Source organism: Heterocephalus glaber, unplaced genomic scaffold, assembly GCF_053883595.1.
Source record: "Heterocephalus glaber isolate CG9 unplaced genomic scaffold, H.glaber_assembly_v1.0 deba00001532, whole genome shotgun sequence".
In the NCBI taxonomy this organism is placed as follows: domain Eukaryota; kingdom Metazoa; phylum Chordata; class Mammalia; order Rodentia; family Bathyergidae; genus Heterocephalus; species Heterocephalus glaber.
Window position 1 is genome coordinate 17390607 of NW_028258330.1, and position 17688 is coordinate 17408294.

Genomic DNA, 17688 nt, shown 5'->3' on the forward strand with positions numbered 1-17688 from the left:
CTGAAAAGCACACATGAGGAGCAAGGAAGTCACAGACAGCAACAGCATTCTTGAGCTTTTAAAAACAATTCTCCCACTGGGTGTGGTGGCACACACCTGTGATCCCAGCACTCCTGAGGCCGAGGCAGGAGGACTGCCTCAAATTCAGGGCCAGCCTGGACCACATAGTAAGGCCTTGTTTAAAACCACAAAACAAAAATATTCTCTCTTAATCTATTATCAACTCCAATGACTATTGACATAAACTACAACTCAGCATTGTAAAATAGAGAACTACACATTTTTATGATTTCTTGAAAGGATAAAGAAACCCCAGTTAGAAGTCATCTGCACAGGTCACCCGGGAGACAGGCGTTGCCAGGGTGCTGCAGGACCTTCGGTGATATTCATTCTCCTGGGATTCACCTTCCCCTGTGAAAAGCGAGAGGACTCAGAAAGCTCAGGGGTTCGCAAACTCCGCCTGGCCTTGGCACCCTTTCATCAGGTGAACTGTGAATAAGCTAGGGTGGGTGAACAGACCTGCAGGGCCTGGGCCCCCACAAGCTCACAAGCCCATCCCAGCCCCACATCCCAAGTCCTAAAGGGCTGTCTGAGCACCCACCAGCCCAGAGGCACTCCGTTCTCCAACCACAAGGCCCTCAATCCTCTACCTTTTGCCAGGGATTTAGTTCAGTGGTTACGCTGCCTGCCTCGCCAGTGCAAGGACCTGAGTTTGATCCCCAGTACCAAAAAGATAAATAAATAAGATGAATCCTCTACCTTTTTCTTTTTTGGGGAGTGGGAGTTGAGATGGGTTCTCACTATGTAGTTCAGGCTGGCCTTGAACTCACTATATAGCCCAGGCTGGGCTTGAACTCACCATAAGCCTCCTGCCTCAGCCTTCTGAGTCCTGGAATTTACAGCCAAGAGTTCAGAATCATGTTTTGAAATTGAAAATTCAGTCTAGGTGGCTGAACTGCCATAACTCAATCCAAGAAGAGGCAAAAAATGCAGGAATGCACTGCCATGCAGAATAGCCAGACCTTCCAAATAAAACTGGGCAACTTGGTATGTGACAGGAAGTACTCAATTTTGTTCTCAGTTGAGTCCCAGAGAACTGGTTCAACAATCACTGTCCTGTTCTCCCCTCTCCTTACCATATCTTGGTTGTAAGGGATGCTGGAACATTTGCCACTAGCTTGGCTATTTCTTAATATACCTATACACAGAAAATATCTTTAAGATTATTTCCATGTCTAAAATATACCCTAACTCCTGTTTTAAAACACCAAAAACACATCCAACTTTATAATTATTATGTAACTTCCAGTCTGTGTTTTTTGGCTAAAGAGCTTATAATTGCTTTTTCTTATGGGTACCAAGATTTACAGTATTACAAAGAGATACCATATAAATTATAGAGAAGGAAAAAGACAGGCATATTTATCTGTTCTTAAATATTAAGTTACCTGGATGAAATACCAAAATATACAGCTTAGGGCCGGGAATGTAGCTCAGCACCACAGCACCCACCTGGCAAGCGTGAGGTCCTGAGTTTGATCCCTGATACCAAAAACCCCACAAAAAACAAAAAACCCCAAATACACAGCTTATAACAGCCTTTGAAGACTAGGATGTTGACAAAGTCCAAAACAAGAGTAAGGGGCATTAAAATTACACCACTGCTAACTTTCAGTGTCAGGCTGCCTGCCTGCCGGTGAAGGCCTTTAATCATCAAAGACTTATTGTGTCTGACACTCAAGTCTGCAGTGCACATTCAGATCATTTCCCCAGCGCTGTTTGTGGACAGAATCCTGAGTCTGAGGAAAGGGCTGAGATTTCCTACATCCTTGCTTCGATGTTTAAACAACAGCTTCACAGCAACTTTTGTCCTGTCCTTGAAGCCACCTTGGGCACCGTCCAGGCCAAAGCTTCCTCAGGCCCCAGGAGACGCTGCAGGGGCTCCCCAGGTTGGCCTCCACCACAGATCCCTGGGCTGCGTCCCCAGGAACCCTCTGTGACCCTGCTCAGGAGGGAGGGACTGACCAAGACCACCTGGCTCTTCCCTGCTGTGTGTTCTGTGGGTCCCTTGAGCTGGGGAACAAGGAGAAGGGAAAGAGTATCCACTGGCACGGAGCTGTGGCCAGGAACAAGTCTGGGCTTTGACTCACTGAAGGGTTCAGGGGAGCAGTCTGGATGGCCTTCGGTTGTCCAAGGAGGAGGGAACAGGCCCAGGAGGAGCAGGTCCGGGTGCTGAGGGCCCGGACTCCAGCCAGGCTCTGTCCCACCCACGTGCAGCACCTGCACCGCCTGCCCAGGGTTCAACTCCAGCAGCCTCACCGTTGGTGACTGTTAACATTTTGCACAAATACTGTGGGCACCAGATTACAGAGTGAAAATGAAGCAGGAAGAGGAAACGGACAAGAGCTCGATGGGGCTGAAACCGAGGAAGGCGATGTGTGATGGAGAGGGCTCCCCACTGCATCCTCCCAGCAGGATAGTACGGCAGCACTGCAGGTGCAGGGACTGGGGCCATGGAGGGACACAGCAGCGCCCAGCCTCACCCGCCCACCACGGACAAAAGGGGAGCCGGGGAGGCGCCTCTGACAAATGCCATTCTTATCACTTTGCAGTCTCTTGGAAAGTGCTCTCCACTGCTGTTTCTTTTCGCTACTCTCCTCTAGGGCACGCTCTGTGACGGCAGCTGGAGCAGTTGGGGCAGCTGGAGCGTAAGATAAGGACAGGGGAGTGGCCTATAGGTTTGGCTAAGGCGAAAATGACTGGCATCTGGGCCAGTGAGTAGCGGAGGTGGAGGCCGTGTGCCCTGGAAGAAGGAAGTGGAAAGGAGGAGGACATTCAGGTGTGGTGGTGCATGCCTGTGATCCCAGCACTCGGGAGGCTGAGGCAGGAGGATCGCCTCAAGTTCGAGGCTGGCCTGGGCTACATAGAGAGACCCTGTCTCAAACCACCCCCCAAAACACATGTTATACAGGACAGAGGCTTTCACTGTGTGATCAGAGAGGGCCATGGGGAGAAGTTGGTGGACACAAGGAACAGGCCTTCTGGGAAAGGCCAGACTGGAGAACAGCAAGAGAGGGAAGCACGAAGAGGGCAGGATGGAAATGGACAGGGTGCTCTTAGAAGACACCAGTGAGGCTTTCCCAGCAAGTCTCTGCCACCTGCCCTTGATTCCCAAAACCTCACCCTTCTTTCAGTTGAAGGCTAGGTATTCTTTGTGTTTGTTGTGTTATTTATTTGAGACAGTCCCACTATGTAGCCCAGGCTGCCTTTAATTGGGGATCCTCCTGCCTCAGCTTCCCAAGTGCTGGATTACAGGCATGTGCTGCCATGCCCAACTGACTCACTCCTTTTACATGAAATTTCTGGAAGTTGCCCACAGCAGCCCTAAGCTATGTAAGGGGCTGGGCACATGGCCACTTCACGGTGTGATCAGCCCTAGCCCTAAGTCCACACAGCCTCCCTCTGAATGACACGGTAGTAGCAGTTTACCTTGTGCACTCCCAGGCAGGTGTTCACTGAATACCTGCGCTGCTAGAACTTACATTCTAGTGGGAGGAGATGAATGAACTAACAACGGAACATACAGGACACTAGCGGTGCTGACTGCTGAGGGCAGACAGAGCTGGGAAGGCCGGGCTGAGAGGGAGGACAGGGCCAGCCCCACTGAGGGTGCGCGCAGGGTGGAGGGCACAGCCAGGCTGGCGAGCTGGGGTCCATGATACTGCAGGGGCACAACCTAGAGACCAGGACTCAGGAAGGATTTTTTTATTGTTAATCTCACATGTAGCCCAGTCTGGCCTTGAACTCACTATGTAGCCAAGGGTAGCCTGAAACTCCTGGCAATCATCCTGCCTCGGCCTCCTGAGTCCTGGAATTACAGGTCTGTACCATCATGCCCAGCTTCAGTAAGGACTTGGGCTCTTTGCTGACTCAGATGAGAAGACATTGGGTTTTGTCCGGACTCGTATTTTCAAAGGCTGCGTTAAGAAGAATGTATGGGGCTGGAGCAGACTGGAGAGCCAGCAAGGGGGCCCGCAGGAAGATGACAGTGGGCGGCATCAGGGCTGAGAGAGTGGAGAGGGCTGACTGCTCAGGTCCCAGATTCCTCCAGTGCCACAGCAGACAGGGCTCGCTGGGGAATGGGACTGGAGAGAAAGGAGCCGAGGATGACTCCCAGGGTTTGGGTTTTTGTTGTTTTTTTGCTAAGTTCACGGAAGGATGAAAATGATTTTTTGAGCTAAGAAAGCCCCAAAACACGCGCGCGTGAGTGTGTTTGGGGGGACGAGTCAGGGAGGGTAGAGGAATCATGTGTTTGGTTTAGGGTACATCAGGTTTCCTCAGCCTGGCAGAAACCTAGCAATGACATCAGGACACACGTAGTCTAAATGTCAGGAGCCTAGGACAGAGCCGGGGACAGAGGGCCCCAACTGGATCCACTGGGGATCTGGGGACACAGCCAGGAGAGGAGGAGAGGAGAGGAAGAAGAGCAAGAAAGTGAGGAAGGCAGGAGCAGCAGAAGTCAGTCAGCCATCAGTGCTGCTGACAGAAAGAGAAGGGCAGGGCTAGAGAAGCGGCCACTGGGTTTTAAATGTGAAGGTAAACTGAGTGTGGTGGCACATGCCTGTAATCCCAGTAAGGAGGCTGAGGCAGAAGGACCACAAGTTCAAGGCCACCCTGGGTTATACACATAGGGAGCCCCTGTCTTAAAAAACAAAACAAAAATATCTAAAGTGAAAACTTCTCTCTTTTTTGTTAAATAAGCCTTTCTCTTTACTAGTTGATTCTCAGGTACGTGTATGCTAACAGCAACCTGACTCATACCTATACCTTATCACTGAATTCATCATTAAAGCAGACAATTTTCTTAGTACCCAATGAGTTCCCCTTCAAAATACATATTTGAATTTATTTTTTGTTTTGTGAGACAGGATCTCATTTTGTAGTTCAGGCTGGTCTTGAACTCCCTTTGTCACCTAGGCTAGCCTTGAACTCATGGTGATCCTCCTGCCTCAGCCTCCCAAGGGCTGGGATTATAGGTGTGCGCCACCATGCCTAGCTCTGAACTTCTTAAAAACAACAAAAACAACACATATGGCAAAAAAAAAAAGAAAACATATAAACAATAAAAAACAACATATATATGGCAAGCAAGGAGGTTTAACTCCCTGAGTTAATCCAAACTCCAAAGACTTTGTGGATGACTCTGGCACTCAGAGAGGTTAAGAAATAAGTGCCAAGTCACACAGCGCTAAGTAGTAGATCTGAACTTCCAACCTAGGTTCATGGACCCCAGATTTGGTGAAAACGCAAAGAGAAGGGGCTGACAACTACAGGTGTCACCACTTGCATGGGGCAATTATCATCAGGCTTCAGTAACAGACTGGCTAGCACTTCCCGACTGTCAGGAAACTTCCAAGACAGCTGCAGAGCACACTGATACTACTACTACCTTAGCACCTGACAGGCACGCACTGGTGTTTTCTGAAGTTTCAAAAGAAAACAGAAAACAGTTCTCCCTCCCTGCAGAAGGCAGTCCCCGCCTCTGAACGCACTGGACAGAGATCAGAAAGGCCCAGGAGAAAGGCCTCCAGGAAGCTCCGCCCTCCTGCTTTGAAGACTGGCCCAGCCCTGCCAGGCAGTGGGGTCTCCTGAGACAATGCCCCTTCGGCTGAGAGACACCAGCTGGCACGGGCTGAGCATGCGGCCCACAGGGTTTTGATGTAGTTTGTGTCAATTCGGCTCATTACCTGGCTCTATGTCAGAAGAGCAGGGGACGGAATGGGACTCTGCAGAGCTTAGGCTCTCTCCGCCCGCGCCCTCGCCAGGCCTCCGCAGCAGCAGCACGTAGTCTCCGACTGCGCTGGCTGAGGGCAGGTCCAAGCTGTCTCCCGGCGGGCTGCCTGCGGCAGCCATCACCCTGCAGTGGGGAGAACAAAGCGCTTAGCGGGAACACACAGCACATCACCACCTTCCTCCAAGCCAGAGCCCCCAGCCTCAAGATCAAGCCTCGGGCAGACTCGGGAGATCTCACTTGGAGCTACCTACCGGCTCCTCTTCCTTAGACCCACTCCTCACTTTACCCTGTTTTCTTCCCAGGAGAAAGGTTCCTGGCAGAAAGAAACCATTAGTAATTTCAGCGAGAAAATAGGCTGCACATCTGAAAATGGGGAAGCTTCAATCATAGAGCCCTTCCGCAGTGAAATACTGGGCAGAATTAACTATGGTAACTCAAGGGCTAGGAGGGTATCATGAGCCAGGCGTGGCGGCCAGCACCTGTAATCCCAGCACTCAGGAGCTGAGGCAGGGAGGTCATAAATTTGAGGCCAGCCTGGGATACACAGCAAGCTCTCCAGGCCAGCCTAGACCTCATAGTGAGACTACCTAAAACAAGTATTTGATGAGGGAAATTATTATGATATATTAAATATAAAAAGATTTAAATAAGCAGGGTTTGATCAAGGTTTTATAAAATAAAATTGTGTGTGTGAGTGTGTGTGAAATATAGGAACATAAAGCTATGGGCAAACAGTATAGAGTGCTAGGGTGCTTGCCCAGAATGAAAGGTCCTGAGTTTCATCCCCAGCACTGCAAAAAAAAAAAAAAAGAAAGAAAAAGGTAACTGAGCATGGTGGCACATGCCAGTAATCCCAGCACCCCAGAGGCTGAGGCAGGAGGATCTCCTCCAGTTTGAGGCCAGCCTGGGCTACACAGTGAGTTGAAGGCCAGGGTGAACTACCCAGTGATATCCTGTCTCAAAAAGAAGAAAGCAAAACGAGAGGAAAGGGAAAAAAGAACAGTCTGCAAGGATGTATACCACATTAATTTCAGTAACTATCTAGGTAAAGAATCACAGGGATTTGCATTTTCCCCTCTGGCCTACTCAAATACAAAGTCAATTAACAAAGAAGCCCTGGCGCCAGGCCCTGGGGCTACAAAGGTGACGTCACAGACTCACACTCAGGGACATCTACCTTACAGAGAAGACCCAGAAAGGGGCCAAAGACCCCAGGCACTGGGCAAGCCAGCCATGGCCCTGCCCTGAGGGCAGCATGAACTGGAGAAGAACCGTGGCCAAGTGGCCAAGTCAGGACCCGTCACACTGACAACTGAGGGACAATCCCTGTGGCCTGGGCTGGACACCATGGAGTCTCCTCCTCCTGCACAGGCTCTGGGAGGATGGCAAGGCCATGCTGGGGAGCTGGAGGATAGCTTGAGCCTTTCTTTTTTTTTTTTTTTTTTTTTGGTATCAGGGATCGAACTCAAGTCCTTGTGCTTTTGAGGCAGGCAGCATAACCACTGAGCTAAATCCCCAGCCCCATCTTGAGTCTTTCTTGTCAGCATCAGCTTCCTCCCGGGCCCAGGACCATTGCGGGGCTTCTGGATAACCCTGGCCCAGGGAGACCCTGCTCCTCCCTGCCTCTCAGGCGCAGGCACCACAAACTTTAGGAGGCCACACAGGGTGCCGTGTGTGCCATGGGAGTAATGGTCACATCTGCACATACCGGGTGGACAGCAGCTGATGTGCAGGTCCTGAGCCCAGTAACCCTGGCAGCAGCCTCGGGAGCAACAAGGACTCACTCACGCACCAGCGGTGGCCTAGATGACAGAGGAGCCGGTAAATTAAGTCAGGGCCAAAGTAGGTCAGAGATTAAGACATATTTAAAAACTGGGCTGGCTGTGCCAACACACGCCTGTAATCCCAGCTACTTAGGAGGCTGAAGCAGGAGGACTACAACTTTAAGGCCAGCCTGGGGAACTTAGCAAGACCTTGTCTCAAAGCAAAAAAATTCAAAAAGGCTGGGTTGGGGCTCAGGACTCCCTGGGTTCATTCCCCAGCACAGGGTGTGTTTGTGGTGTGTGTGTGTGCGTGTGTGTGTGTGTGTGTGTGTGTGCGCGCACGTGCTGGGAATCAACGAAGAGAGAGAGCTTCCGTAACTTGGTTTTATTATCAACTGAGTTACAGAAGTCTGGAGAAGGGAAAGGCCTGAAAGGAGGCAGTAATTCCAAAACACAGGATATTATACAGCTATCAAAATGATAGAATTTGAGGGCTGGGCATGGTATAGAACACCTGAAATCCCAGCACTTGGGAGGCTGAGGCAGGAGGATCACTGTGAGTGTGAAGCCAGCCTAGGCTACACAGTGAGACCCCATCTCAAAAAACAAAGCAAAACACAAGTTCTATTCCCGATACCAAAAAAAAAAAAAAAAACAGGGCCAAGGATTTAGCTCAGTGGTTCCACCGCCTTCCTCGAAAGCGCACAAGGTCCGAGTTCAATCCCCAGTACCAAAAAAAAAAAAAACCTGAAAGATCTCAAAGACCTATGTTTCAAAAGCAGACACACAAGGCTGGGCATGGTGGTGCATGTCTAAAATCCCAGTACTCAGGAGGCTGAGGCAGGAGGATTGCTGTGAGTTTGAGGCCAGCATGGGCTACATACTGAGTTGAAGTCCAGTCTGAATTACAGAGCAAGACCCTGTCTTAAAAACCCCAAAATCAGACACACAAGCTTAAATATCACATGGTTTCTCTTATATAAGAAACCTAAAGTACAAATAGAGAGCAAAATGAAAGAAAGTAGGAAACAAGGAGACAGATCTTTTGCAAATGGGAAGACCAAGAGGTGGAGGGAGGGGAAGGGGAAGGGAAGGGGACCTAAAAAGAATGAAGGTATGTTATGTACATGTACCAACTCCCACGATGAATGCAGTCATTATGTGAGTGAACATGTACTAATAAAAATTAAAGAGACGCATCTTCAGAGTAATGTGAGCAGCTTGTATCTTAAGCCTTGCTCGAAGCTCGCCATTGTGGTTGGAGGTTTCCCTGTAGGAACTCACGGTGGCGGGGAGCCCTGTCTGTGCTCGGGAGCCATGGAGAACTCGGTCCCAGCCTGTGTCCACCCTGGCTGAGTCTGAAGCCTGTGCCACCAGACAGGCAGGGATGGGAAGACAGAAGCAGACCCACACGGGGCCTGGCAGGTCCCTCCCGCTTGGGGACAGGAAGTCACACAAGGCATGGACATGCACTCAGCAGAGAGCAACCTGTTTCTGCACCCCTGGGCTTTGGCAGCACAGTGCCTCAGCCTCCGCTTCCTCCGCCTCCTCCTCCTCCTCCTCCTCCTAACACCTCTGCAGACTCCTCTCTCGGAAGGAGGGGACACACAGGTCATCAGAGGACACTGCCACATCCTGCCCACCTCACAGAGCCATAAATGAGAGTGTCAGGAAACACAAGGAACCCTTCTCACAAACAGTGTGCTGAAGGGATAGCTTCTGCTCTGAGAATCACTTCTATGCAGTGCCAAGGACACTGCAGACTGGGCGCTGGACCTAAATAAAAGCCTCCCAAGGCCCACAGGAAGACAGAACCCTGCCCAGGGCAAAACAAGCATTGCAAAACTCTTCCTTCCAAGTGCGCCATTTGGGCCGCAGTGAATCTGGCAGGCAAAGGCACAAAGGGACAGACAAGCCCTTCCCTGCTCCCGAAAAACCCGGGTGGGCAAGTGGAAGGTAGGAATTAGCCTTCACCCCAAAACCTTTGATACGTGGTTCAACTTCCTTCTCTAGAAATGCTTCTTTCTCACTTTTAAAGTGCTTTAGGATGGATATGGTGGCAAATACCTGTAATCCCAGCACTCAGGAAGCTGAGGCAGGAGAACTGAAAGTCCAAGCCCAGCTTTGGCAATTCAGTGACTCTGAAAGACACTGTCTCAGAATACAAAGATATGGTGACCTGGCTCGGTGGTAGAGCACCTGCCTAACCTGTGCGAGGCTCTGAGTTCAAAACTTGTTGGGGGGGGGATGGGGGAGGTAGCACAGCCTGTAATCCCAGTGCTCTAGGGGGTCCAGGCAGGAGGAGTTTGAGTTTGAGTCCAGCCTGGGCAACTCAGCAACTTAGTGAGACCCCATCTCAAAATAAAAAATTTTAAAAAGGTTGGAGATGTAGCTCAGTTTAGTCCCCGCTACCACAAAAAAGAAAATATAAAATTAAGAAGTGGCATGGGCTGGGGATTTAGCTCAGTGGTTTTGCTGTCTGCTGTGCAAGCACAAGGACCTGAGTTCGATCCCTGGTACCAAAAAAAAAAAAGAAGTGGCTTACTTCCTCAGCTCCACCACTGTCCTGTGGAACTCCCTGAACTCTTCCCTTCACAAGAGGCCTTTCTGCGACTATCCCCACTCCTCCTCAGCCTGCCCAGAGTTCTCTCCAGGCCTTAGAATCCACTCAGACCCGGCCCTGTCCTCGACCTCAGCTAACAGCCTCGTTGGGCTTCCCTCACCCTGCTCCTGCTTGCTCCTGCTCAGGCCACTGAAACTGCATCTACCTGCCGGGCACCCAGATGCCTCCCTCTGCAGTGGGGGGGGGTGTGTGTGTGTATCACTGTACTGTCCCTGTTTGTGCTTGCCGACAGGTCTTCCGCTGTTCATTTCTTGGAGTTTAAATACCTTCTTGGGAGCCACTGAAAAGATCCAGAAATCAGGACAGCCCTTTCTTTAATATCCATTTAAAATCAATTCACTTCATGTTAGTGGGACTGTTAACTTGTCAGCAAGCAAGACTATTTAAAACTATTTGTGGCCTATATGTGTTTATCCTGGATAAAGATGAAGCTTCATAGTGCTGTCTTTATTCAACACATTAACCAGCTGTAAAACAGAGATCTTTATCAAATAGCAGGCAAACAATTTCAAGACAGACTATAAAGTCACGTAATCTGAAAAGCAGAGTTTCCTAATGAAAGAGCTCTCAAGTTGCTTGTAAAGCTAATCTAATTAAAAAGATGTATAGGGCCCAGGATTTAGCTCAGGGGTTCTGCCGCCTGCCTTGCAAGCGTAAGGACCCGAATTCAATCCCTGGTATCCCTGGTACGGGGGGGGGGGGGGATGCTGGGCACAGTGGTGCACAACTGTAATCCCAGCACCTGGGAAGCTGAGGCAGGAGGATCACCAGCCCAGGCTACCTAATGAGTTCAAGGCTAGCCTCAGCTACATAGCGAGACCCTGTCCCAACCTCCCCCAAATTACACTGACATCAAAACTAGGAAAATATATCACAAGACAACCATAGACCAATATTATGAACACAGACACAAAAATCCTTAACAGAATACTAGCAAACTAGACATCTAATAACACATAAAAAGGGTTATAGTCCAGGGGCTGGGGGTGAAGCTCTGGGTTCAAGAACTAACACTCCACCATGAAAGGAGAGATGGGGGAGAGAAGCAAGGAGAAAGGAAGGAAGGAGGAAAGGAGGGAAGGAGGGAAGGAGGGAAGGAGGGAGAGGATTATACTTCAAGACTAGGTGAACTAATCCCAGGAATTCCAAGTTGTCTTAGCATCTGAAACTCAGTCAATGTAATACACTGTGTCAGTTGAGTAATGGACAAAACCTACAACATACTGTACTCACAAGTTTTCGACCACAGTGTCCAACCTTTTGCCTTGCCCGGGCTGTACTGAGTGAAAAGTAATCATCCTGAACAACATACAAAAATATATAATATAGTTCTGAGCACTATAGCCCATGCCTGTAATCCCAGCACTCTGGGAGACTGAGGCAGGAGGCTCATTAAATTTGAGCCCAATCTGGGCAACTTAGTGACTTAAGGAGACCCTGTCTCAAAAAAATACATTAAAAAAGATTGTAGGATACAAATCATTTTTATTTATGTACAGTCACAATAAACAACTTAAAAAATGAAATCAAGAACACATTTCCAGCTAGGCATCGTGGTGCACACCTATAATCCCACCACTCAGGAGGCTGAGGCAGGAGGAGGATCACCACAGGTTTGAGGCCACCCTGGGCTACACAGTGAGTTCAAGCCCAGCCTGAACTACATGGCAACACCTTGTCTAAAAAAAAAAAAAAAAAAATATATATATATATATATATATATATATGTATATATAATAGCATAGAAAACAGGAATACATTAAATAAGTGTAAAATATGTACACTAAAAACTATTTTAAAATGTTGGAAGAGAGGCCAGGGATTTAGCTCAGTGGTGCAGCACCTACCTCGAAAACACAAGGTCCTGAATTTGATCCCTGGTACCAAAAAAAAAAAAAATGTTGGAAGACATTAAAGATCTAAAAAGAGTGAAAGAAAAACATTAAACATTTAAAAAATGAAAGACATCCCACACTCATAGGTTGTAAGACTTAATATTTAAAATGGTATTATTCTCCAAATTCATCCAAAAAAATCAATGCACTTTTTATCCATATTCCAATTGGCTTTTTTCTTTTTTCTGGCATACATTGACAATAATGTTCCAAAAATTCATATGGAAATGCAAGGGATTCAGAACAGCCAAAACAATCTTGAAAAACAACAAAACCGGAGCACTCCTATTTTCTGATTTCAAAACTTAACAACAAAATTGCCAGGCATGCTGGTGCATGCCTGTGATCCTCACACTCAGGAAGCTGAGGCAGGAAGATCATGTGAGTTCAAGGCCAGCCTGCACTCCAGAGCAAGACCCTATCTCAAAAAACAAAACAAACTTATAATGAACTGCATAATCAAGACTGTAGAGTACTGGTGTAAGGCCAGACATACAGATCAGTGGCTAGACTTGCAAGTCCAAAAGTAAAATCACACCGATGGGCAATTGATAAGGCATTTTGGGAAATAGTTCAACAGCACCTCAACTGATTAAACACAGAATTTACACTTTGACCTGGCAATTCCACTCCTAGGTGTGTGCCAAAGAGAAAAACCATGTCCACATAATACCTGTACACAATGTTCACTGCAGCTTTACTCAGAGTAGGCAACAAATGAAAGCAACCCTCACATCCACCAAATGATTACCAGAAAAACAAAATGTGTCACATGCATGCATGGAGGTTGTTCAGCAGGAAGGAATGGAACTCGGGGTGCTACGGGTTTTGACAACATTGTTCTGCATCAACATGACTGACTAAAAGCTAGTCGTGTTGGGTGTGGTGGCGCCTGCCTGTAATCTCAGCACTCAGGAGGCTGAGACAAGGAGGACTGCCACAAATTCGAGGCCAGCCTGGGCTACATACATAGAGTTCAAGGTCAGCCTGAACACACAGTATGACCCTGTCTCAAACACTGCCCCCCCAAAAAAAAAGCCTGCTTAGTTGCATTTTATCAAATGTCCAAAGGAGAAAACCTACAGAGACAGAAAGCGAGTAGTGATAGCCTAAGGCTTGGGGGAGGAATGCTACTGGGGACTGGAACCCACCACATACTTGTGGGTAAAGCTGTTTTCTTTGTGGTGAAGAAAATATTCTAATCTTAGATTGTGACAACAGATACAGCTGGATGAAAGTACCAAAGCCACCTAAGTTTCCACTTTAGACAAAGTCTATGGTATCTGAATAAAAATTTCTCTAGAAAGCTATATTTAATTTTTTAGTTTTTGTTCTTGTTTTCTGAGACAGGGTCTTGCTATGTAGTTCGGGGTGGCCTTGTACTCACTAAGTAGCCCAGGCCGGCCTCGAACTTTGAGCGATCCTCCTGTCTCAGCCTCTAAAGTGCTGGGATTACAGGCATTTGTCACCGTGGTCCGCCTAAGAAAGCTATTGTAAAAAGAGAAAAAAAAAAACCAAAAAAAGCTATTTAAAAAAAAGAGGGGGCGGTGGTGGGAGAGAGGGAGAGAGGGCCGGGGACTTAGCTCAGTGGTTTCGCCGGCGGCTGTGAAAGTGCAAGGACCCGAGTTCGATCCCCGGTACCAAAAAAAAAAAAAAAAAAGACACACAAAAAAGAGAGAGAGAACCGAAATTAATCCAGACCCACTGCTTGTAAATTAGGGAGATTCCCCTAAGTGGGGACTATGGTAGTCTCCTGTTGAGGCAGAGGGACGTGTGGCCCGGCGCAGATAGTAACGTGTCAGGAAAAACCGCCATAAGCGCCCAATTGCCAAAGAACGAACAAATACACTCCTGCGACCCCCCGCACTCACTTCCTCGCTCCCTTCCCAAAGTACGTGGCAAGGGATGGAGAAAACCGTCAGAGAAAGACGCCCAGCACAAATTCACTCACCGCCCACAACAGCAAGAGACCGGAACCGGAAACCATGGTGCCATCTTTGTTATGGGAAAAGCTAGGTTTGAAAAGAAGCCGCGAGAACCATACTTACTATGGGGAAGTAAGGGCAAAGGAAAGCAGTGGCGGCCATATTAACTAAGGGCATTTGTCCACCCTAGGAGCTTCACTGCACAGGGCTAGTTTGGGCAGTTTCTATAGGAAGCTTGATAATAAGAGTGTTTGGTAGACACCAAGAGAACAGGAAAAATATTAAAAAGTTTTTTTAAAGTTAAATGTGTACCTGAAAAAGTAGGGAGAGCAGGGCGTGATGGCACACGTCTGTAATCATAGCACTTTGTAAGGCTGGGGCAAGAGGATCCCAAGTCCAAGCACTGGGCAACTTCATGACTTAAGTGAAACCCTGTCTCAAAATTCAAAAAGACAGCTCAATGAGAAGACCTTGGATTCAATTCTCAGTTACCCCCACCCCAAAACAAAGAGACAGGGAGAAATTAACAAATAGAATGAAAATATTTTGATATATGTGGGTATGGCAGTAGCAGTATAGAGCTGATAGAATTGAAGGACCACAGAAAAGAGACCAGAAAAAGGAATGTCAAAAAAGAAAATTCCCCCAAATTTAGTGTAAGATCTAATAGATGTTCTGAAGAGCTAAACAGAGGGGGTTGGCTTTATAGGAAAGAAAGCAGAAATAAACAACTAAAAATGGGTTTGTATGCTGGGCACAGTGCCACACATCTATAGTCCCAGCACTTGAGAGGCTGAGGCAGGAGGATCTCAGCAAGTATGAGGTCACCCTGGTCTACAGAGTGAGTTCAAGGACAGCCTGAATAGTGAAACCCTGTCTCTAAATAAATAAATGGCCCTTATTTTTTTTTCTGGTACCAGGGTCAAACTCGGGACCTTGTGCTTGCGAGGCAGGCGGTGGCACCACTGAGCTAAATCCCCAGCCCCTCTAAGTAAATAAATGGGTTTGGAGGTTCAGTGTTGAGACACTGACTGAGGTTAACTGAAACGTGATTTTAGGAAAATTGGCCTCTCCTCCAGTTCGTTGGTGTGGCACTTGGTATGAATGACTCCCTGCTGGTTTGGGCTGATGTGCTGAGGCCTCTGCAGGAGGCTGGTCCAAAACAGCACCCTCTCATACACTGTTTAACTGGACTGAGGGCCCTTCCCCACTTTCTCATCTCTAGTGAACCCTGTCTACTCCAAGCTTCCTGTTCATGCCTAACTGTGGATGAGATCCCACAAATTAGAAGTCTTGCAGTTAAGAGGAGTATTTTAAATAACATTGATTGAGGTTGGCCAACTATTATCCCATGAAGGCTCTTAGGGGAGTTATTTCTGGGTTCGTGGTATTCTGAAAAAGAATTGAGCGGGACACTCCAAAGGAGTAAGAGGAATAAGATTTACTATTAAAACAAGAAAGAAAAAAAAAGCAGCCACAGTACACTCCTCAGAGTGGGAGCATGAAAGGAGAGGAGCTCACAGCCCTCACCAGGGCAGGCACTGGGTCTTTTAGAGTCCTGGGACTACAGGAGGATTCATACCTAGGGGTCAACAGGAGTCACGGCCCAATGGTGGGGAGGGAAGTTTTTGAACACTGAATGTTTTTAAAAAATTTGTAAATTAGCATATGTCTGTGATTCATAGTGATTACATTCATCTTGGGAGATTACTACATATCTCTATCACATCCTGATCATTTACACTCCCCCTGCTCCCCCAACTCATTGTCCTTCCCCAGGTCCCCTCCCTGTCTCTACAGAGACTACTTCCCTATTTCTTAACATGGCTGTATTATTTTTCTCTTTTAATTATTTATATTTTGGGTCTTTTGTATTAGAGAAACCTTGCAATATTTAACTTTTTGTGACTGACTTATTTCACTTAGTATTATGGTCTCACAATCCACTCATTTTTCTGCAAATTACTCAGATGTACTCTTTATGGCAGAGTAGTACTCCATCGTGTATAAGTACCATTTTCTTTATCTATGTATCCGTTGATGGGCACTTAAGCCATTTCCCTGATTTAGCTATTATGAATTGTGCTGCTACAAACATGGATATGTAGGTATAGCTATAATATGATGACTTTAGTTCTTTTGGGAACACACCTAGTAAAGGTATAGCTGGGTTTTCTATTTTAGTTTTTTTGAGGAATCTCTATACTGATTTCCACAGTAGTTGTACTAGTTTACATTGCCATCAATAATGTAGAAAGGTTCCTTTGCCTTCACAATCTTCCAAGCACTTGTTTGTTAAGCCATTCTCACTAAAGTAAGATGGGATCTAAGTGTTATTATGATTTGCATTTCTCTAATAGACAAAGATACTGAACATTTTTTCATGTATTTATTGTCCATTTGTACATCTTCTGAGAAGTGTCGTTTCAATTGATCATTTTTAGATTGAGTCTTTCTTTTCGGAGGTCTATTTTTGGGGGGAGTTCTTTGTATATTCTAGTTTTTGGTTCTTATCTGAGGAATAGCTGGCAAAAATTTTCCCCATTCTGTAGACTAGCTATCTCTTCACTCTGTTGACTGTTCCTGTTGCTGGGCAGAAGCTTTTTCATTTTGTGTTGTTGCTCTTTTTTGAGACAGGGTCTCCCTATGCAGTTCAGGCTGGCCTTGAATTCACTATGTAGATCAAGTTGGTCTCCAATTCACAGTGATCCTCAGTCTCCCGAGTGCTAGGATTACAGGCATGTACCACCAAAAAGCACAGAAACTTTTTAATTCAATATAATCTCTTTTGTTGATTTTCATGTGCAATTGGGTTTTTTTTTTTCAAGAAGTCCTTGTCTGTGGTTATGTCTTCAAGAGTTTTACTGTTGAGTGTGGTGGTGCACACCTGCCATCATAGAACTCAGGAGGCTGAAGCAGGAGGATTGCCAAGAGTTTGAGACCAGCCTGGACTACATAGTGAATTCAAGCCAGGCTGAACTACATAGTAAGACCCTGTGTCAAAAAAACCAAGAAAACAACAAAAAAAGTTTTACCAACTTATTTTCTTCCAGCACATTCAGTGTTTTATATATAGATCTTTGATCTATCTTGATTAAATTTTAGTACAGGGTGAGCCAGGCATTGTGGTGCATGCCTATAATCCCAGCACTCAGGACACTGAGGCAGGAGATTGCTGTAACTTGGAGGCCAGCCTGGGCTACATAGTGAGTTCAAAGCCAGCCTGAATTATGTAGTGAGACCCTGTCTCAAATAAACAAAAACATTTTAATACAGGTGACAGATATGGATCAAGATTCACTTTTCTCCATATGGATAACCAGCTTTCCCAGCATCATTTGTTAAAGAGGCTATCCCTTCACCAGTACATCTTATTGGCCTCTGTGTCAGGAATCAGATGGCTGAAGGGGCTTGGGGTTGTTTCTGCCTCTTCTATTTAGTTCCATTGGTCTACAAGTCTCTTTCTGTGCCGGTACCGTCCTGTTTCTGCCTCTGAGCATTGCAGTAGAACTTGAAGTCTGGGGATGTGATGCCTCCTGCCTTGCTCTTGCTGCTCAGGACCAGTTTGGCTGTTCTGGGTCTCTTCTGGTTCCATATAAATTTTGGAATTATTTTTTCTAGTTCTGTGAAAAAAGCTGATGGCGTTTTGATGGAAACTGCATTACACAAATATATCATTTTTGGTAAT

At 46.9% G+C, this 17688-nt stretch overlaps 1 protein-coding gene across 9 annotated transcripts in view; it reads right to left on the minus strand.

The window, feature by feature from the left end:
- Shld1 (shieldin complex subunit 1) overlaps positions 1-14076 on the minus strand; it is a 127976-nt gene extending 113900 nt beyond the window's left edge. For 4 of the 9 annotated variants that reach the window (XM_087188684.1, XM_087188686.1, XM_087188685.1 and 1 more), the window contains exons 1-2: positions 12028-14038; positions 5748-5917 (exon numbers count right to left, since the gene is read on the minus strand). In XM_087188684.1, the coding sequence (XP_087044810.1) occupies positions 5748-5917; positions 12028-12092 (235 nt within the window). In that variant the 5' untranslated portion in view covers positions 12093-14038. Of the gene's footprint in view, positions 1-5747; positions 5918-7502; positions 7597-12027 lie in introns of those variants that run through there. The other 5 variants (XM_021255038.2, XM_013070721.3, XM_021255039.2 and 2 more) reach the window with 5 other exon arrangements.
- Positions 14077-17688: the final 3612 nt, after the last annotated feature.